The sequence below is a fragment of the Sinohyriopsis cumingii genome, chromosome 17 (genome assembly GCF_028554795.1).
Source record: "Sinohyriopsis cumingii isolate HCF-2022 chromosome 17, ASM2855479v2, whole genome shotgun sequence".
NCBI lineage: Eukaryota > Metazoa > Mollusca > Bivalvia > Unionida > Unionidae > Sinohyriopsis > Sinohyriopsis cumingii.
Window position 1 is genome coordinate 93,998,370 of NC_142977.1, and position 24,366 is coordinate 94,022,735.

General features: G+C 34.4%; 1 protein-coding gene across 1 annotated transcript in view; it reads left to right on the plus strand.

The window, feature by feature from the left end:
• The window catches only part of LOC149779445 (ceramide synthase 2-like), an 82,035-nt gene extending 70,367 nt beyond the window's left edge, over positions 1 to 11,668 (plus strand). The window contains exon 10 of the mRNA XM_089940109.1: positions 385 to 11,668. Within this exon, the coding sequence (XP_089796235.1) occupies positions 385 to 513 (129 nt within the window). The 3' untranslated portion in view covers positions 514 to 11,668. The remainder of the gene's footprint in view (positions 1 to 384) is intronic.
• Positions 11,669 to 24,366: the final 12,698 nt, after the last annotated feature.

Here is a 24,366-nt window from a genome sequence, read left to right on the forward strand (position 1 = left end):
AGCCTTGGAGCATATTTGTCAAACTAAATAGTGTGCTACTATTGCAGTGAAAGACTATAAATAACAGTATATAGCAAATAGTTCATGCCATTTCTGAATGCAGTAGGTGATCATCATTTGGTGAAATTTACATGCAGGTTCTACCATGGACATCAAAATTTGACAGCACTCTTAGGTCAAAAGTATATATGTTAAAGACAATTTGACTTAATTCAGAAAATCTTCAGTACAGGCAATTTGACTTCATTCAGAAAATCTTCAGTACAGGCAATTTGACTTCATTCAGAAAGTCTTCACTTCAGACAATTTCTCTATTTCTTTCAGCAAATAGGAATATATTATTTCTTTCAGCAAATAGGAATATATTCTATCTCCCATTTTCAGATTCAGCAAGATGTCAGGAGTGATGCAGATAGTGATGATACAGGGGAGATAGAAGAGGAAACTAAATCTGAAAAAACTGATGTAACTTGTACCTTGCAGAATTCCTATGTCTCTAAGAAATTTGGATAATGTCTTTTTTTTTCTACATTGGATTTGATCTTTGTATTTGATGCACACATAATTTACAGTTTTTCACTAGAATGATTTCATAATTCATACACTTCGTATGCAATGAGAACAGTTTTAACCACACCAAATTTCTTTCTTAAAATCCTCAGATTGTTACATTTGTATTTTGTGTAGTAGGGTGCACATGAGTTTCTGTTGATCTTTGCAGCTCAACTCAATGTTGTATGAGCCAGAGAGCTTACACTAACTGTACAATTTTTCAGTTTTCAAAAAATAATACCAGATTTTCTGTTAAAGATTAATTTTGTTCTTTTCTTTTTTAATATTCTACTTGATAAATGACTTGTCCAAGTGTCCAGTTGTCTACACATATAGATATGTACACACACTTACAAACAAACACACACAGCTAGAAATGGAAAAAGATAATGAGACTTCTTGCTAATCTTTGATTTTGTTATATTTTTTTTGTAATTGTTAGTTATTTTATCCACATTTTATAAGTGCTTAAAATGGGATCTTTATAAACCACTCCCCCCGATAACTCGCGCCCAGATAACTTGCGAACCCACTTATAACGCGGGGTCAAGTGTGAATCTAATTTTCTAATGAGAAAATACAAACAACAAAAATTGATCCCAATTTCTTGAACTTGAAAATAATTGTGATCAAAATTGGTAACTGAAACAGTGATATATTGCTCATGTTATGGTCAAAAATGGTAGATATGACCTTGAAATTGTCAACATGTTAAAATTATCAACTTTTAATAAAAAGTCATATAATTGGTTACATTTTCTTTCCAAATGACATTCTTAGTACACCATAATTAAAGATATGTAAGGAAATTTTGATCATTGAAAATGTCACACCTAGTGTATGCAGTTCATTAATATTTAAATGCCAATTAAATAAGTTTTATTAAGTGAAATTTTTGTTTTAATTCTATCTTTTAGTTCCACTTAAGTGTTATCATCATATATATGCAATGTGTATTTAAATGTAAAATGTGTCAATCTACCATAACAGTTATGCCTGCAAGCATTTCTCTGAGAACCTAATTAAATGCCGACCGTGTTTTGATAACTGACTTGCAGAAGTATTTGTTGTATTGTTGCACTGAATTAAAAGCTGGCCTTCTTTGTATTATCATGTTTGTTAAGTCTTTTGAATCAAATATAGGAGGTGGAATTAAAAAAGCTAAAAGGCACACAAATCCTACATACTTAAAATCTAGAGGTCCCAGTAGTATGTCAGGTGAACTCACTTCATTTGATCAATCACACAGTTATAAATGTTATTGTGTATGTGACATAAACTACCTTAAATTAATTGACTCCTTCATAACTGTGATCAAAGATAGCAAGGCAACCAAGTGAAATGAATACTTTCTATTAAAAAAAGAGCTTGGTTTCACAGATATGGACCATTATGGGCAAGCAATTTTTAGAGAACTCCTGAACTAGCTCTTAGAGATATCCTCAAAGATGATTAGAAGTTTCACTATTACTTTAGATGAAATCATGACATCACTTTTGCACAAATTGAACAATAAAAAAATTGAAGTTTGGACGCAGGCATTTCTCTCATGAAATTTAATGTCGTTGGTTTTTGAAAAACAGGAATCTTGTTTGGGTTTGTACCAACAGTTAGTCTAGTTCCCGGCTGCTGTGACTCCCAACTTGTATGATACTATTTAATACTATTCTGGGAACCAGGCTAATCAACAAAACAAAAAGCAGTGACATAATGTACAGTTGTTTTCGCATACACGTGAAGGTGGTTGAAACCAGTTGGAACAATCTTTCACATGTTGGACAGTTTGAAAATAAATGTTATTTATACAGTATAACGAACAACTTCATTACAAAAAGCACGTTATTAACAATTATTATTGACATGATTGTAAAATGAGGATTCAGTCATTGAACAACCCAGTGCTCTACCCCCTCCTGCTGTTTTCTCGATGTATAAGCAGATTTTTTCAATTTTAGGAGGTCCCTTGGTAACTCGTGCCCTTGCTTCTAGTGCGGTCTATGTTTGTGGACTCCATTGTGTGGGAGTTATCAAGGGATAGGTGTATTAGTTTTGATACCTTACTACTAAAACCTTGCCTATTTTTTTTATACCTTACTACTAAAACCTTGTCTATTTTTTTATACCTTACTACTAAAACCTTGTCTATTTTTTTATACCTTACTACTTAAACTTAAAGGAACACTACTGCATAACATGAAAAAAATATAAAATTGCAGAAACTCTGAAAGATTGTTGTTGTCATAAAAAGACAACTTTCTATCCCCCACAGCATACATGTCATCATTTGGACTTCTGTAAGTCAAACTTACAGATTTCATAAAGGCAATTACATTGTTTTAGTTTCTACAAATTGTGCACAGGAATAGTGTATACATATTTGAACAACTGTGGCTGTTGCTGTAAAAGTTAATGATTCTATGTAAACATTACAATTAGTGAAGATGCACAACATAAAAGAAATGTGTTTTGTGGAAAATCTGCCTGTAGAGATGGTATTAGGTTGATCAGGAAGAAGAAATAGCTGACAGTGAAAATGATACAATGGAGCTGGATGCTTCCAACCTATATGGAAAATGGTTTCAAGTAAGTTGATATGAGCAAAAGAGGGGCATCTCAAAAACATTATACAAATTATGAATTATTAAGCATGTCAAGGGTACCTTAATTTCTTGTTGATTCTTGCAGCAAATTTAAATGACAGTGTTATTTAACACTAAGGATGGAGAAATGGATATGCATTCAAAATAAATAATAAAGTTATTATTACTGGAGATTAACATGAAGAGTAAAGGTGTCATATATAATTTCATCCTTTTGACCTTTTAATTGAGTGCATCACTGCATTTAATGCTATCTACGTAACCAGAAACTGTTTATAATGTCATTAATATTGCTTAATTCAGATAACTGTTTACTTTTAAAACCACAATTCAGTTGCATTACTCAACCATTTCTTTGCTGCACACACAGCAGGGTATCATAGTTTACTTTAAATTTCAATATATTTATTTTCAGATATTATATCACATAAAGAACCTTTAAGATCACTGCCTACTAAAATTATTTAAGTCAGCTTAGCAGAGGCCTGGCAGTGATTCTCATATATTAGAATCCAAAACCAAATTGTCTGTTTAAGCTCATTGTAAACTTGGCTTACACTGACAGAAGTGTAACTGTTATAATGAAGGATTCTATGTATATTTTTTTCCCTGATTAGATCTATACCTGACCGTTAGTGTTTCCAAAGAATGGGTTTAGTTTCTGTTTACAAAATACATTTAAATATGTATTCTTTGGAAAGAGGTAAGTGATGTTTTGTATGAATATTTGCATGTAAAACAGTGTTGCTGTCCGGTACCATAATATAGATTATAAATCAGTATCTTAAAATTATCAACTGAAGGGAAGAAATTAAATTTTCTTTTTTGCCAACATTAGTAGACTTTGAATACCTAGTAATCCAGTGAACTCAGCTGTCACAAATACCATGAAATCGCCCACATTCAGTTTCACATGACAACCACAAACTTTAAAAGCTCTTTTTTCAGTCATAAAATCTAAAGGAAATATTGATAATAATAATAATAATATTAATAATAATAGTAATAATAATAATGAAAATATTAATAATAATAATAATAATAATATTCAACTGCAGTGTGCTTAGGTTTTTTTGTGTGTGCTTTACCTGTCCCCATTAACTAACTGAATGTACCTCAGAACCCAATCTGATTAAAATCAGATCTCTACTGCCCTCCGTGAAGATCTGACAGCTACTTCTTAAGGATCATGTTCTGGTGTCCTCTGAGTTAACCAATGGAAATGCAGCTTTCAAAAATCAGAAAGTGAATCAAATTGTTTGGCACACATTGATGCTCTGCAGTCACACTGCTTATTCTCCCTAACATGAATATATAAAACTTCATCTGATTGGCAGGTAAAATGAGTTATTATGATAATAACATAGGTCACCTGAACATGACCCCTTAATGGTCACATAGAGATCTTTATGTAGGATGGTGGAGATCTGATTTTAATCAGATTGCTTACAACCATTCCTTTTGCAGTAATGACAAGGTACATAGTATGAAAAATTGGAAGACATTTGGAACATATGTTAATAAGGTACATGGAAAATGTTTTAGCTAGAGCTTCTGTTTGTTTATAGTTGTTGTACAAGTATTCTTAGTATTGGAAATTTAGAAAAGCATTACAGATGTAATGTTTGTATTGTTTTAGTTATATCATTATAGTCAAATGTAAATGTATGTAAATTTGTTTTATGTTTTTCATTTCATGAAAAGCCGTTTCTTAAAAGGTGTACTTTGTCAACCAATCAGAGATTTTTCTCAAGGTTCTGATATTGTTTCAGCTCTTTTCATAATTATCACTGAGAGTCATGATGTTTAAATTTAAAAAGAATAACAGTGACCTTTATCCCCATGCATCTCCTAGAAAGATTTTGTCCTCCTGTCTGTCTGTCTGTCTGTCCTTCCATTAATAATAAGGTGTATCTCCTAAACCATTAAAGACAGAAACTTTGGAACTTGATTGGTGCTAGTCTTTAGATATAGACAGTGGTTTTAAATAGATGGTTAACTTTTTTTAAATCTAAGTATTTTAGGTGGAATCAGAAAGTTGGTTTGTGTCATCTTCAAAACCAGCACTATAACATAAATATGCATTGGGTAGTTTGGGTTACACCCTCTGATCTTGTCCAGGGATTGTCGCTGTTGGTATGCTTCCTCTGGGTCACAATTTGGAAACTGTTGAGATCTCTAGTCAACAGCCATATATGGGTCTGTTGGACATGAGACAGAACTAGACATACTGGTATATCTAATACAGACAGTGGGTCATGGCACTTTGGTTGTTGACTTGACTCTGAGTCTGACTTGGAAACAGTTGAGATCCACACCTTGTAATTTTATATTGGCTGAAGGACATGGGAAGAAATCAGACACAGTTCCAGTACCAACCTTGAAGAAGGAGACTTGCTCCTGGGTCATCACTTGGAAACTGTTGGGGTCCTGAGCCTATAACTGATATATAAGTTTGAAGGGCACATGGAAACAAAATTAGATCGTCAAAACAACTTTTCGCGACCTCAGTTATATCGAGAACCATTGTATGTCAAGCATTTTGGTCTGGTCCCAAAAAAATCCCTTTTTGTTATGCTAATTTTTCCCAGCTTATCTCGACCCTTGTTAAGTCTATAACACAGTTGTGTCAGGCATAAGCTTCAGTCGGAAGTAACGTGGACCTGCTTGATTCGATGAAGTGCAGTTTTTTAATGTCCATCTCAGAGAAATTTTTACCAGAAATGATCTGGCGTTTGTGCTATTATCAGTACCTCATACTGGCAAGGATGGAAAAGTCGGTACAAGACCAGATTTTACCGGTACAAGTTATAATCAACCAATCTCATCAATGCATGGTTTATCACTTGCATAGAGAGGAAAAAATTATGTAAACCATACTTTAGAGTAAGAAAATTGTATGAATGCATTTTGGACTTTTACATAAGCTGCATTCAAAATGGACATTATCACATGTTAACACCATTCAATATAATTTGTCCCACACAGCATCGCGAATTTATCTTGTCTGTAACTCGGAAAACTTTCAGGTTAAGATCATTAAATGTAGCTAAAAATACCTAATTTGTTTTACACAATATATTTAAAACAAATTCAGCAATAGTTAAAAGTGTTTCCATGCTTGATGCGAATGTAAACCTTCAACTTTAGCATGGCTAGATCACATGACTCACAGTAATCTATAAATAGAAACCCACAATATTCCTAACTAATCTGGCCCCATCCCTTACCCCACCCCCAGTACTTGGTTATTAATTTATTTTGAACAAGAGTAAATAAAGAACCAATGGCATTGCAACAAAAAAATCCATAGTGCCTTGTATTTTTTTAATGTAATTATCGATCGCTGTGCCATGATTATACATATTCTTCAAGACAAACGGAATGAAGCAGAAAGTGACTGATAGGACTAATGTCTATGAAACAGAAAGAGGAGTGCTTTCGTTTGTATTTTTTTATCTTGAATATGCAAGTCTTGCAATCCATCAAAGAGATTAGCCAGCTCTCCTTCTGGTGCTGTGTTCTTACCGACGGTCACTAATCAAAGTCAGGAGGGATATGGGACTACAACAGTGTGTTCTTACCGACGGTCACTAATCAAAGTCAGGAGGGTTATGGGACTACAACAGTGTGTTCTTACCGACGGTCACTAATCAAAGTCAGGAGGGATATGGGACTACAACAGTGTGTTCTTACCGACGGTCACTAATCAAAGTCGGGAGGGATATGGGACTACAACAGTATGAATGGAATAAGATGGCTTCATACAGAATTTGATGTTGAGACAAGTTGACTTTAACGATCTGAAACACATTTTAGTTTGTTGGTACATGAATGCCAACAGCCTTGTCTTTTTTCGGTACAGGGTCAAATTCTGTCGGTAAAACCCAGCAAATACTGGTGTAAAGGAACCTCGGACGATCAACAAAAACATTTGATTTTCATGCACAATATTGGTCAGTTATATCTTGCTGCCAGTCACAAGTCAACTCTGACAAAAGAAACTACTTTAAAAATTAAAAAAGTATAGTCCTACATGTACATGGCCTAGATTTTAGATAGTGTGAGAAAATCTCTGTCTTGCTGAGGATACATAAGGGATGAGGCTATTCACAGGGAAGCAAAAACATTGTTGCAGTAACTTAAATGTTGTAAAAATGTGTTACTTGTTACTTAATCTCATTTAAAAGTCCTCCAATCTTCTTTTTTCTGCAACCAAGCCTGACTGAATTATTATTTTTATTGTGCATTAGAATTGCCATTTGTTTTTAGAAATAAAATTCCTCATATTTGGTACTTCAGATGCATAATCATTGTTCTGTAGTAGATTTGTCAACTAAACCCTGATATCTCAGAACCTGGTTATGTTGACATTTTTTTAACATGTAATCGAGAAAACCGGATTCGACTGTATACTGGTATATCTGTCACAGACCCTAGTTGTCTCCCTGTGGTTGGGAACTTGACTGGCTCATTACATGAATTTTGTAAAGATCTCCTTCTTAGAATTAAATGTGTGTGTGTGTGTGTATTTTTGTGTGTGTTGAAAACTGTGATGATATGCACTGGCATGTCATTTATCTAATTGATGTTATTTTCATGTAACTCACTTGGATGTTTACTCACGCAGTCATCCAGTGTGAAAACTGACAAGTGATACTGTCCACCTGCTTCTTGAAGAAAATGTAGAATCGGACTGCATGGATACTGCCATAATTTTGTACAAAATCTTCCAAAAGTATTCTGCTTGGAAGGTTTACTGAAGCTTGGCTGGATGATGTTTTGTAAATTGTAAACTAGAGAGTGTGTTCTTAAAGGTCAAGGTCACATATTAAGGTTACATTGAGTATGTTGGCTGTAACTCTGAAATTGATAGAAGTATAACAGACAAGGATGTTTCATCGTTCTCTACCATATAAATAAACAGATAGAGAGTTCATCCTTTTATTTTTTTATTTTGAGAGAGTGAGAAATGTTGTAAACATTCAGTTGGTAACACCTTGAGATGACCCCCATGATCCCAGTACACAGCAAATTATTTTATCCACTGTTCTAAAACTACATATAAAAACTGCTTATGAAGAAGAGTACATTACTATGTATTGAAACAGTTGTGTCCCATCAGCGACAGCATTACATGGTCTTTTATTATCACATAAGTTAATGTGGAAGCATCAATATCGACATTCATTATGCCTTCGATTACTATTTTGATTTGTCATGTGATCGTCATAGCATTGTGCAGCACTATTTTTAGATGAGGAAAGCCCATGCATGCCAAAGTTCGGCCATATTTAAATGCAATTTTCAGCTTTCATTGAACACAACATAATTTTTAAAATGTTTCGATATTTCAAATCAAATGGAGAAAATAATATCAAAATAAATTTTTTGAAAATTTATACAGTAGAGCCCCTTGGAAAGGTGATAAAGTATTGTTCTTCCTACTTTCTAATATATATTCAAAATATTTAGCCTGCTAAAGAGTGTGAAATGTAGCCATGTTTTTTTTTTCCTGACTGAAAATGGAAGGCAATGTTTAGTGCCTGCGTTGTGACAGAGCAGTTGCCAGCCCAGTTTTCATTCTTTCATTTGGTCGTAGGGGGTTGGCGAAATTGGGTCACAGATTTATTGATATCACCTTGACCTTATGCAGCATTTATTTTATTCACCATCATAAATGTAAAACGAGGAATAAGATTTATTACATGACTACTCTGATGTTTATCTTAATATATAAGGTTGTATGTAGGATGAATGATTGTGAAAATCAAACCAGAATTTAAGATTTTCTACAAATTTTAAATTCTGTGTGGGTTAAGTTTCACACAAAAAAAAAGAATTTTGTACAGTTTTTTGTGAAGAATGAGCTATTAAATATATGTATTTTTTAATGTGGAAGTCCCATTTGTCACTATCAGGGATATATTTTCCTCGTGTAGATGTGAAACATGTTACATATTTCCTGTGTGTCACATGCTCAATTCTGATTGATTAGAAAGAAAGGTGAGGAGAGCACATGTTTGATGCTTTGGTTAGTTTGGTGGGATAATGCATTAAATAGCAAAACCAGTTAAAACTTTGACACTTTTTCATTTTTTTAGCAGTAATAATTCTGATAACTGCCAGATGTTTCTATCAGTAGGCACAGTGACATTGAACAAACAAATTCTTGTGCTAATCACATAACAGACATAGCTATGATGTGATCCTATACCATGCAATGAAGCAAATAAAAACTATGGTCAAAGAAAAAAAGATGACTAAAAGTAAAAAATCTAGTACCTAAGTAGAGTTTGGCTTATGATAAGTGTTTACCTTCCAAATAGGGCACGCTATACCATATTTGGATATTCTACCATGTTTTTAAATGCACACTATACTTACTGTGATCTGTTCACATTTCCAAAGAAGTGAAGTGTCTGTATATGGCACACTGAGATTTTAGGCTGAAAATAGAAGTAGTTATTAGATGAATTAATACGATGGATGGACAGTCGATTTAAAAATCATATGAAACACCATTTTACTTGTATTTCTAAAGTGAAATTCATCCATACCCATATTAAATAAGAAGATATAAGAGTATAAGGATATATTTACTCCATCATAAAACTTTATGTCAGTACGTTGAAAAAGCACAGGGTATGAAACACACGGCAGCTCCATTGTTACATATAGGAATGTATAGTACAAATTCCATGAAGTAGGGGTACTAATATTAGTAGTAGTATCAGACAATGCTAAAGATAGCGGCACTGAAACTGAGGTGTCCTTCCAATGTCAAGAAGAAGAAAAAACAAAACAAATTCAGACTGGAAATAATTGGCCATGAAAGACAATAAAATAAATGCTTTGCATTTGATGTGTAAAATCTGGCAAAGAAATTTCAGGACATCATTCCTTGAATTCATCTCACAAATGGGCAATTCATTACTTGAAACTATGTGAAAATCTTTACATGTTTGACAGCTATCAAGTGACATACAATAAATATATGACAGTTTTTTTAGATGTAAGAATGGACTGATGAGTGACAATTCTGTTCTCTGTAGTAATTGTGTAGACAAAATAATGTTAAGAGAAAACACAAGATTTGATTCATTTTGAAGTGTTTTACTGTAATGTACAGAACTCATGCATTTAATACACTTGTTATACTTGATATTGCTGAATTTAAATTTTATAATAAAGTTTTTAACAATACTCGTAGCCCCATCCACCCTTATCATTACATTGGTTGCCCTTTTCACAGACTCAGTGGGGGCAATTACCAACATTTATCAAATTCTAGATGCAGTCCTGAAAAAAAAAAAAAAATATATATATATATATATATATATACACACACACACACACACACACACACACACATGCACACACACACACATATATGTGTGTGTGTGTGTGTGTGTGTGTATATAATGTTTAGTAACACCTGATGACATCACAAAATTAAATAACCACCAAAGTATAAATGTTTTATAAATATTTTGTTACATGGATCATCTGATATTATTAGGAATGATAATATTTGCTTATTTGAATTATTCCCAACTTATCTTACTGATACAAATTGCTTTATATAATTAAGGAGAATTCAAAACCTTTTTTCTTTACTCGGTTAGTTCCATATTCATAAATAATGACATACCGTTCTTCATTCCTTGCTGTTGATTGTTTTTTTATTTTTATGAATGTATTCTTATCCAGTATCTGCCTTGATTGTATATCTACTGTTTTCAGCCATATAATCTCTCTCTCTCTCTCTCCCTCCTTCTCCCTCTCCCTCTTGCTCTCTCTCTCTCTTTCTTTCTGAATCGTGTATATTTACATATAATCATATGAAACCATATTATTGTCTGCTGCCATTCATTCTTAGTTATTAGAACTTTTAGCCTGACCCTAGATGTCAGCTTATATGGCAATTGTTTAAATGGAAACGTCATGCAAAGGAAAGGCATAATAATTGAAGCATCTGAATCAGTTTCAGTCATACACTATTTGACACTTTTATCAACTAAAATCACTTTTTCATCATGTGATAAAAAAAGAATCTTATGTGACTGCTCATTTCCAATGAAATTAGTCAAATGCATTGAAGGCTTGCAAAAGATAAAAGTTATTTGACTTGAATGATTGCAAAAGATGTATGTACTTTGACTTGTCAATGTTTGCAAAATATACAAGTTATTTGACATGCCAAGGCTTGCAAAAGATTTAAATTATTAGACTCGTTTCATAAATTGGATTGAAATGACTTAACAGGGCTTGCAAAAGATGTAAGTTATTTGACTTGCAAAAGCTTTGAAAAGATGCAAATTATTTGACTTGTCAATGTTTGCAAAAGATACAAGTTATTTGACTTGCCAAGGCTTGCAAAAGATTTAAATTAGACTCATTTCATTAATCAGATTGAAACAAGTCTTCATGTAGATCCTGTAGTACTGTGATTTCATTTACTTTTGTGGGCATCAGTTTTCAGACTTTTTTTTAAATAAATACATTTTCATGGATACTTGAATTTGTTGATTTGCTTCTGTTAAAGTCTGCTTATTACCATATTTCTAATTTTATAGATTAACCTCAATAAAATCCCAAAGTAAAGAGTACAAAAGAATAAGTTTGACAAAAACAAAGGTTTGTTTACTTGAATGATTGAAATAATGCTACTGCCAGAATGAGCACAAATAAAATATCTGTCAATATTAATCCCATCACTATGTGTTTTTGTCTGACTGCATAACATCAAAATCGACTCAAAAAGCCAACAACACCGAGGCAAGTATTTACATCTAGATCTGATCTTTTATTTAAGCCATTGTTAAGTTGCATAATGAATACGCTCTGACATTAATTGTGTTAAGAGGGGTAACATTCAAGTTAGATTGCCCATATAACAGAGATCATGCTTACATATGTGTGGTTTCATGGGTCAAATTTGACATGAAATTTAGGGCAAAGTGTTCACCTTGAAGACAGAATAGAAAGACATGACAGCTGAACAGGCAGAAGTGAGAGCAAAGCAAGAAATGCAATATATATATATATATATATATATATATATATATATATATATATATATATATATATATATATATATATATATATATATATATTTTTATGATCAATTTAATATATAAAATAGTTTTGTTTAAGTCCTTTGGATTTATGACATATTTTATTTCTTTAATTCATTGGCTAGCTAGCACTATTTTAAAGGAAATATACACTACATTGTAGGAATCTCATTCATCAATCAAGGTCACTAAGTTCAAGTTAGCAACTATTGATGTCAAATAGCCTTGCATTAATTTGAATGGAGGTCACATAAACATCATGTGAAATTAGTGCATTTGCCCTGTAGAGCTGTCATCCAGGCACCAACTGTAGATTGGTTCAATAGTTTGAGAAGGTCATAGCATGACCTATTTCAAAATAATATACAAATTTTAGAGAATCTTTTAGTGAATCAGATTCTGTTGATTTATTGCATATATATATATATATAGAGAGAGAGAGAGAGAGAGAGAGAGACATTCTTGTTGAAAGTGTTCTGGATTTAATAAAGAAGCCTCCCTCTGGTTTGGTTGGTAAAGTAAAGGAAAAGAGCTAGATGGAAGCAGTTAGAAAAGCATCAGCTTCAGCAGAAATTACTGTAGATATAATGGCAAGAGAGAAAGGAGAGAGAAGGAAGATGGAGAAAGGAAAAATGAAAAAAAGAGAAAGAGATAACGAAGATAGGAAAATGATAAAGAACAAATGCAGATGGACCACTCTGGTGGCATAAATGGTTAGACTGTCCACTTCAGATGTGGAAGGTCACCGGTTCAAGCCCTGGCCAAGTCATACCAAAGACTTTTTATAAATGGTTCTAGCGGCTGTGCTCAGCATCAAGAGGCTAGTTTTAGGACTGGTTAGCCTGGTGTCAGAATAATGTGACTGGGTGGGACATGATGCTACATGTCAGCGGCATGATGCCCCAATGCTAGATGTCTCTATAAACTTCCACACTGCATATATCATAGTGATGTGGCTGAAAAATTGTTAAAGCAACATTACAAATCCAAATCACACACACACACAAAAATGCAAATGCAGAATAAAATAGGGTGAGAGATGGGGAAATACAGAGACCAAATGCAAAGGCAACTGCAGAAGGAAGAGAGACAGAGAAAAGGGGAAGGAAGAGAGACTTGTACAAATGCAAGGGAAAAAGGAGGAATGAGAATGGATGTTTAGATTAAAGTAATTGGAACTGACCAATAAAGGGCACTCTCATGGAAATACAAGTTCATATTTTCATCTTGCCAAACATGTGTGACAGGTCTCTCTATTTAGAGAAAAGGAGGTAGACAAATATTTTTTCAGTTTTTAGAAAAATTATTGAGAATTATAAATGGCTGAAAGATTATTGGACCTCATTATTGCAGAGTGAGTTTACTGTTAAAGCTAGTGATGTCCATACTGCACTCTGATCTGAACAAACTGCTGATTATGATGTGGTCAAAGAATATTCATTTTGAAGGTTTACAAAATGGTGTCTAAATGGTGTCTAAGGCCTATCTTTAAAGCTTTAACAATTGTAGAAGGGAATCTGCACAGACTCGTCATGAATTTGCATGGGAAATGAATGATTGTTTAATAGATGGTGTACAGCCAAGAAGGTTGATAAAGATTATGATAATCTTAAACAACTCTTATTGATTGAAGAGTTCAAGAATTGTGTCAGTAGTGACATTAGAATGAGAAAGAGGTTGAAACTTTAGAGATGGAGTACTGCTGGTTATTTTTTTTAAAATTCTATTTGTAAATAAATCTTCCTATATGCAGTTTCTTGTTAAGAAACCATTTCAGTCTTGTTTGAGTACTTACATATCCCAAACTGGTATAACTGTGAAAAAAGCAAATTTCTGAAAGGACGGATCAAAAATCGATCTCATCCCACATGCTCTTATTGTAAGAGGAAAGGGTATATTATTTCTGATTGCTGTAGGGTGAAATATAGGCAACAAAATCCTAACAGCAGTCCCAGATGCTCTTGTTTCAGTTAAGTCAAGGTCATGTTCAAGTATTGAAAGAGATACATTTGGTGGGGCCTGCATATCCCCTAGACTATGTTATGGAAAATTACGAACCATTCATGTCAATATTAACATATTAATAGACACAGGAGTCTTTTGTTAGTATGTACTTTGCCCTTTTCTGAGAAGTCTTCTAGTGAAAGTGTTCTAATACAGGGAATAGAACACTCTCCTATGTGTTAATTTATCTTCAAACTTATTTTTGGAACCAGTGAAAATAGGAGCTGTGACTTCTTTGCCTATTCGGTACATTCGTTTGTTGCTAGGTAATGACCTAGCTGGAAATATGGTAGTGGTTAATCCACTTGTAACTGACAAGCTTCGAATGGATCAACGGGTTGATCTTATTGAAGTAGAAATCCCTGGTTTACATCCACCTTGTGCGTTACTAGATCTATGGCAAAGCATGCTCTTGAGAATGATGTTGACCAAGCTATTTTTCCTTTAGTGGATACCTTTTTGGGTCAGGCTTTTAATGAGGTCACTTTTGCACCAAGTTTGAATCAGTCAGGAAGTATTGATCACAGTGATACTCTTTTGATTCTCTTAAATCTGATCAGGGTGATAAAAGACGACCATTAGTTGTCTTACAGTAGAAGACGCACAGATCTCTAGCTTATTTCAAAGGGCTGTTAGTGAAACTGAAGCCACACGGGAAGGCACTTGTTAACTCTTAAATAATACTTGTTCACGATTATGTGTGCGTCCACATGATTTCCAGAAGCTATTCTTTCACGGAGTATCGAAACTAAGACAATATTTTTTTAATTTTTTTTAAACACTATTTGGCCTCCCGAAGTCTGTTCAGTTTAGTCAAGGTTATAATTTCATGTCTGGTATTTTCCAGCAAGTCTTGCATGAATTAGGTAGCAAACAGTTTAGAATTTCTGCCATATTACCCTGAGAGTCATTGGTGCTTTGGAAAGGTTTAATCAGACTTTAACGAGTATGATTAGGTCATATTGCTACTTTGAGACTAGAAAATATTTGGATGAAGGTGTGCAAGTGTTGTTTGCTGATAGGGAGTCGGTGCAAGAGTCTACAGGTCTTAATCCTTTCGAACTTGTTTTCTGATATACTGTCCGTAGACCATTGAAATTATTGAAAGAGAAACTTATTTTACGAGAAGGGTCAGATATAAAACTTCTTGACGTCTCTGAATTTAAATACAGATTCTAAAAGGTTTGCATAGTGACAAGACCAATCTTCAAACTGTTTTGTCAACAGTGAAATTGAGGTATGATAAACATAAGATAGGAGCTATCCATACCCCAAACTCCTCTTCAGGCTAAGTAATTTTGTACTAATACCATGGAAAAGAAAGGGAGTGACTTGAATTACATTATAAATACTCGTAGTAGCAGAAAGGAGAAACAACTTTGCCACATTAAAATCTTAAAAGAATATGTTGACAGAGATAGTCATATAAATTATCCCATTAATTTAGTAGTACCTGTCCCTTGTATCAACATCTGAACGAAGATAAGAAGAAACTGGATGATGCTGACTTTGAAGTGACTAAAATTTGCAATTCTGAAATTTTTGGACATTTCTGACCAGACACTTTCACATCAATTGCCACAAGAGATGAACGAACTGATAAAGCTACTTAAAGAACACTTATTTCCAGTTATTACAACAAATAAGAGCTTCCACGACGTTGAAACAGTGAATTCAACAATTGTAAAGCAACATCCTTCCAGGATGAATCCACTCAAACAAAACTTTTTGAAGAAAGAAGTGCAGTATTAGCTGGAGAATGACTTCATCGAACAAAGTAACTAGAATTCACCTTGTATTCTAGTGTGGAAACCAGATAAGACTTTCCGTATGTGAACTGATTACAGAAGATCAAACAGTATCATTAAGACTGATTCGTTTCCAATTCTTCGAATCGATCACCTCATTGACAGGATGGGAAATGCCAAATGTATCACCAAGTTGGACCTTTTCAAGGGATTCTTGCAAATTCCACATACGGAGAGAGCAAAGGAAAGTTCAGCGACAGTGACTCTGGATGGACTTTACCATGCCATTTGGGATGAAGGAATCCCGAAGTACTTTACAACGTTTGATGAACATGATAACATCCGGTATAGGAAATTGTGATGCTTAAGGCTAATTCTGAGTTCCTTGTGCCAATCAGTAAGAATCAACTAATATGAATTGTGTGCATGGCTGGTTAAATTTTGTCCTACTTTTTCCATGATTGCTGAACCCCGTACCAATTTGGTAAGAAGACCAAAGTTAGCTGGTGAGACAAATGTACACTTTAAAGAGTACGTTAGTGCAACTCTTTCTCCTGATGTCTTGAGCGATCACAACCCCCTCACATTGATTAATAAAATGAATAATAAGAATCCAAGATTGTTACGATGTAGTCTGATTTTACAATCATATAACATCGATGTCATGCGCATCAAGGGAAAAGGAAAAATTGATTGCAGACGCACTTTCATGTGCAAAGAAGTACTGTATTGGATTGTTTTCTACGCATTGTATCATTCATATTCTTGTGCAACATTAATTACATGTATCTTTGATATTGATAGAAGCAGGTTTTATGATTAAGCAATGCTTTATCTTAGGTAGAAAATTCTGTGTTGTATTTTTATTATAAACACATTTAGCAAGTGTAAGAACTTATCCTATGCATATGCAGCGTATTCCTGCTTGAAAGTGTTTGGTTGGATTCCAACTTGAAAGTGTTTGTTTGGATTCCTCCTTGAAAGTGTTTGGTTGGATTCCTCCTTGAAAGTGTTTGGTTGGATTCCTACTTGAAAATGTTCGTTTGGACTCATATTTGCAAGTGTATATTTTGATTCCAACTTGAAAAGTATGCTTGTATTCCTGCTTGAAAGTGTTCGTTTGGACTCATATTTGAAAGTGTATATTTTGATTCCTACTTGAAAGTCTTTGGATGGATTCCTATTTGAAAGTGTTTGTTTGGATTCATGCTTGAAAGTGTATGTTTGGATTCCTACTTGAAAGTGTTCGTTTGGACTCATATTTGAAAGTGTATATTTTGATTCCTACTTGAAAGTGTTTGTTTGGATTCCTACTTGAAAGTGTATGTTTTGATTTCTACTTGAAAGTGTTTGGTTGGATTCCTACATTAAAGTGTTTGTTTGGATTCATGCTTAAAAGTGTTTGTTTTGATTCCTACTTGAAAGTATTTGGATAGATTCATACTTGAAAGTTTATGTTTGGATGGTTCAAGATATTTTCAGTGTGTTTTGTCCATTTGACTTTAAAAGAGCACAGCAGAAACTATACATTGTAATTAATTTTAACTGATTGGAGTACCATAATTACAGTATTATAATTGCAAGTTGGTAAAATTGTTTAATCAGCTGTCATTTAAGTAAGATTTGTGTTTACTTTGTAGAACTTCACCATAAAATGGCAGTAAAAAGATTCATAGTATAGTTTGAAACAACCCCTATAACATGTACATGAGAGCACATCCACAAGTGTCTTCACACCATACTGTTCATCCTAATTTCATTTTTGATGATATACATTACTGTAACTATTCATAAATGACAATCTAAAGTATTCAAGTCAATATATGAACGAGCTATACCCTCCTTTCCACCGAATCGACGCAACCAAGAATAAATATGGTGCAACGGTTGACATGAGAGTGCATCTACTTTTAGAGGGAGTTAGTTCAATTTACCAATCACTTTCTGTCTTCGTTGCATTAATCCATTGACGGGATTCCACATGTATGGTTGCATTATTTGTCTGCATAGTAACATTCTGTATTGGTTAGATATTATCTGATTCACTGATTATTTGTATTTTGACAAAAGTGAGTGAGCATAAAACCTTGTCCCACGCATTTCCTACTTTCGTAATTATATTTTTAGGCTAAGTCTTCTATTTCATAATATTTAATGTTTGCCTTCTATGAACTATATAGATTCTTTAATTTGTTTGACCACTAATTTGTGACAATAAACAATCTAATCAAGTGTTACTTCTCAGGTAAGTATTGCCTGCCGCCGTTACGCCATGACAGTCGAATGCACGGTTTCAAACTGATTTTATAAGGAAAGTAACGCAAACGTGACAGTTACACATTTAAAAAAAAAATAGAAAGTGCTTTTCACCGATTCTGTTTTTAAAACACCGAGTGCTTTATACATATTGATGTTCAAGTTCTGAAACACAATGTATGTTTTCATCATAAAATGATAACTTGCTGAAATCGGTCAGTGATAAAAGTTGCTTGGGAAAATGTTTATGGTCAGTCTGTAGCTATTAAAACAAACACATACCTGTGAATGTGCAAGATTTGTTAGTGCGATAGATATCTAAGCAGCTATTTGATGTTTGCAACCCATTTTGCCTTGGGCTGTAACACATTTAACATACACAACACTGGAACTACCTGGCTCGGTTGAGGGAGCATCTCAAAAGTCATAACCTACTGTCACTCAATATACACTTAAAAATCACATGTCTAGCACTGGGGCATCACGCCGCCAACATGTAGCATCATGTCCCACCCAGTCACATTATCCTGACACCAGGCCGACCAGTTCTAACACTAACCTCTTAATGCTGAGCGCCTAGCGAGGCAGCTGTTAGTACCATTTTTATAAGTCTTTGGTATGACTCGGCTGGGGTTTGAACCCGCGACCTCCCGCGTCTGAAGCGGACGCTCTAACCACTTAGTCACCAAGTAGCGTCCCCCTTGTGGTTTAGATAAAAGTGAAAGTCTGCGATTTCAGAATTATCTGTATGGCGAAACTTGTCATTGTACTAAGAGACTTAATTGACGCAATGTTTATTTAGTGGTGTTTTGTTAAAAAAAATCAGTGCTGTGAGATCTTTTGTGCTGGGCTATATATAATCAGTATACAGTTTTAATATTTTACGGTCTACAATGGAATAATATGCGTGGATAAACTGAGATTGTGCTTTCACGTGGATTGAAATTTGAACGGGAAGCTCCATACCTGTAATTAGAGGTATAAATGCTTGCATTTAGCTGTGCTTATTGTAGTATATTTCATTCGGATGAAGTATAACTGTGTTTAATGTAGATTATTCTATTCAGATGAATTATAACTGGGGGTAAACAATATATCACAGAAAATAGAAAATAAGTGCAATTTTTTTTATTCAAGTGTTTTCAACAGCAGTAACTCATTAATGAACGAATGATGTAAATAAGCGTTCAGTGCTCTATGCTCTCTCTTTTTCGCTGATCTTACATATTGATTAAAGCCAGTAAATGGAACCTGCAGCTTTGGGATACTGGAGAGAGAGAGAGAGAGAGAGAGAGAGATCTGTCACCAGCGACCACTCAGTGGGAAAACGCAAAACTGGCCGCTGAACACATGTGACCGCTCTGCAAAGTTTAACTTGTTAATATTGTTGTTTTTTGTTGTTGTTGATGTTTTTAAATAAGAAATACCATGTACCTAGTATTATAATATTATCTATATTGTTTTATGTGCACTATATAACAAAATCATAAGTATGCGTATATGTTGTTCTCTCCCAAATTTATGTTCTACACAAGATTACTGTACGCTGCTTACTTTAATACATTCGGTATCATCGACGCCTTAAAAAATATACACCGATCTTGGGATTTGTCAGTTACTCAATTCCCCAAGCTCAACGGACAGTCGGCTTATGGGAGAAGCCTTTGATGAACTGAAAATCAAAGGGGCAGTATGACAGTGCGAGTTACCAATGTATATGTCGTATGCATGACATGTTCTAAAGATATATTGATATGTAATTATTCCGTAATAACAAGAGAATATTCAAGCATATATTTAATTATGTGTAGAACTGTTACAAAAAAACTGAGGTTTTAAATTGAACTTCTGTTTGTTTGTTCCATAAGCCTCTTATAAGAGCCAGCTTGGATGAGTTGTCATTGTGGTTGGTTTTTAACGGCACTTTTGTTTGGCTATATCATGCCGAGGAAACACGAACTAAGTGCTCCTCTCAAGAACACTATGACAGGGTGTAAAACCTGATACCCTTGGATTTCGAGCCCAGTGCTCAAGTCCACCACTACAGATATGAATGCAAACTGGTTTTTTAGTGAAATGAAATGCTATCAACCAGATATGACAGAATTGCTAAAAGGTTGTATGACTGGAACAGGGGAAAGAAAGGTAAAACTTTAAAGTGGTTTCCTCCTGAAAATTATATTCAGAGTATTTTATTTTTCTTATATCAGGGTAGATAATCAAGGGCCGTACCGCTTACTTCGTCCCACAATAGTTGCAAAGAATATTTAGGCAAGACACATTTTTCTAAAGCAAGATATTATAAAATTAACTTGTAGAATCGAGGGATAAAATATCACATTAGAAACGCTGAGACACTGGACGGGCGTCAATAGTATTGACACACTTTTAGCCAAGATCAGACGTCCTCTGTTTTGATTCTCAATATTTTCCGCACTCTCCCTTACGTCCCTTTTCCATTTCTTTTAATTTATTTATTTGTGAAACTCTGATGCTAGCAACTTAGCATTGAAGAGCTGGCCAGGGATGCATGTTGAGCCAACACTTACATGAAAAAATCTTAAAAGTGCTTAGGCACAACCCTACTCACTGACAAAACTGTTATTAGTCTCTCATTCCAATAACATAGACTCGACAATAAAGGACAATTGTGGACCTTGATAAATAATTTGGAACAGTTATCCGATGAAACTTGATGCCCATGAGTCTGACAAATACTTTTGCACTTTAAATGACATAAATGTGTGTGTGTGTGTGTGTGTATGTGTGTGTGTGTGTGTGTGTAATTGTGATTGTGCCAAAAGGACAACAGGAATAAGACGCCAAAGTTTGTACAAAATAGTATATGTTCATGTACTCACACCCACCCCACCACTTGTCTTACCACCATAATGCTCCCTTGTTTTCTGCTATTGCTATTTGTTTTGTTTCCTTAAAACAATATGTTCTCCAGAATGTTTCCTACGATCTGCATTTTGTTATCTTACTCATGAAAACAATAATTATTCTTCTCTTATTCCCCAAAAAATAACTTGATTTTCCCTACTCCCCCTTCCCGTTCTAACGTATTAAACATATTTTGTGAAAATATGGCAACTAGCATAAGTATTATAGATGTGTCATTGCTGAGGCATTATTTAATTATTTTATGGCCCTACTGCTCATTGTCCAGAAGAGCTTTTGGGATGGTTTGTTGTCTGCCCTCTGCCTCTCTGTTAGCACAGCTTTGTTATCAATACTCCTCCTAAATTACCTGTAGGATTGCCATGAAATTTAAAAAACACATTCATCCTATGATTTAATAGTTCCTGAATAAAAAGGATGCTTCTCTTGCATCAAATATGGTTGACACATTGGCCATCTTAAAGATCTTGTCATCGCTACTCCTCCTGAAAGGAAATACTGTTGACAAAGGGTTTTCACCTGTAGACTTCGTATGATGTCTAGCTGGTCCTAAATGGAAATGTTATCAATCTGATCTCCAAACCTTTCAACAAAACGTGGTATTAACATGGGGTTTTCACCAGAAGATTCCTTAAAATGTCAAGATGATCTTAAACGAAAATGGTGATGATCTGATGTCCAATGTAGCCACAATAATGACCAGCTTTAAAATATTTGTATTACTACTCCTCCAGAATGGATGGTCGTATCAACATAGTTGTTTTTACCAAACAACTTCTTATGCTGTCTAGTTGGTCCTAATGGTGCCGTTCAGACATTCACTGTGCCCGTCACAGTGGCCATCTTGAAAATCTTCTAATCACTATTTCTTTACAGTGATAGCAAAATCAAGACGCGAAACACGTCTTATGATGTCAGGTTGGTTGTAAATTAAAAGTATGTGATCTGACTTCTAATATAACTACCACAATGACCATCTTGAATTTTTTTTACCGTTACTTCTTCAAGATTGCTGCTCATATCGAGTGTGTATGCGTGCGTGTGTGATTTGGATTTTTAACGTAGTTTTAACAATTTTTCAGCCATATTGCTACGATGTCTGCAGTGTAACAACCTACAGTGACGTCTAGCACTGGGACATCATGCCGCAGACATGTAGCATCATGTCCCACTCCGTTACATTATCCTGACACCAGGCCGACTAGTCCTAATACTAACCTCTTAATGCTTAGCGCCTAGCGAGGCAGCTGCTGGCACCATTTGTATGTCTTTGGTATGACTTGGCCGGGGTTCGAACCCGCGACCTCCCGCATCCGATGCGGACGCTCTAACTACTAGGCCACCGGAGCGGTCTGGTCATATCGATATTGTGCTTTAACCAAAAGAATTATTATAATGTCTAGTTGGTACGAAACGTACCAGTCTGATTTCGAATGTGGCCACAATGGCATCCATCTTGAAAATCATGTTCTTGCTATTCCGAAACAGAAAGTCGTATGAACACGGGGTTTCCATTAGAAGAGTTCTTTTCATGCCATGTTGGGCCTAAATGAAAATTGTGCCAAGTTGACACCAAATATCTCCACCACAGCAGCTAATTTGAAAATGTTTCTATCGCTGAAGAATGTCAAAGATGGCGTCAACACTTGAACAATTTAAAGACGAAATAGTCTTATTTTGAATCCCTGGAAAGTCTGTTCAGCCACGAAAGAGCCTAAGGACTTTGGGGGACTCTTGTTTTATTAACCATCATCATCTCAACAGATTCTTTACACAGTTCGTGTAGAAATAAGATAACACTAAAATAAAAAGATAAAACATTTATGCCCTCAAGCACGGTATAATCTTTGCATCTGCTACTAGTAACCGTGTAGTGATAATGATTTCCTACAGAATATAACGCTATCAGCAATGCCAACTCTAAGCTGGTTTTTTAAAATACAAAATATAAATAGTGACTCAATGCTACATTGTATTAAATTTTGTATATTTTAAAGAGGTGACAAAAATAATTCACAAGTGTAAGGTGCTGGAAGAATGTCTATATCAAGAGATAATGTCTATATACAAACTTGGATGGCATCAAAGTGAGCCCAAACCTGTGTTGAAGAAAAACATTAAACGGAATAAACGTGTTGCTTTCTTGATATCCCATAAAAAAGAATGTCATCCAATGTTTTCGAGAAGATGTACAGGTTACTTTTAATGACGATAGTATGGAAATAACCAGCATCAACCCTGACAGCAGCAAAATGGTTAAAACTGTGCAGTACGAAGAAGGAATACATTTTGTCATGGATGTAAACAATCTAGTATTCATCTACATTTATAGTAAAATGTTAAGATTTTTTAAACATTACAAAGACAATCTACAGCGATTCAGCAAAAATAGGATTTTTGGAGAACAAGTTCACTTCAAGACAGCACATGGTGACTCAATATGCACGAACGGCAAATGCTGACATAAATCTTGAATCAATCATATGCTTAAAAAGACTGAAGACAAGTTGCACAATGGTGAAAATAAAAAAAAAACCCTGTTTTAGATGGTAATACCGTTGGCTTGTATAGCACCTAAAGACAATTTATCGATCAAGGAGTTTGCTCTATTTTTATAGTTTTAAATGACCAACAAAGAACACCGTTTAAGATATCTTGAAATACAATCGAGAAAGTCAAGTTGCTTCTTCAAATGTCAATCATTTGTGAGAATAATAAAATTAATACATTGAATAGACAATGGTTAACTGAACAATCTACTTTCATATTACACAAGCAAGTTTCATATTACACAAGCAAGTTTGAAAATGATTTCCATACAAAAAAAGTTATGTCCTGGTCACAAGGATGACCACTGCAAATCACATGGTTGAAAACAAAAATTCATACAAAATGTGGGAGATGATATACATGATTCATTTGCAGAAATATTCAGTGAGCAAAAACCTTACAAGATACCATCTGATGAGGCAAAAGAGCAAATGGAATTGGATAAGCTAGAAAAGGGAAACACTGCATTTCAACTTGCTCCTACAAAAAAAAGCATCTTTTGTGGAAAAGTGTAACAATTTTAAAAACTACAATGTATAAGTATTTCACTAATATTAAAACCAGAAAATGGATTATTATTGTATGTGTGTACGTATGTGTGTGTTTGTGTTGGAGATGGAGTGGTTAAAAAACTAATTCGTGGATGCAATACCACTAATACATATGACTCGT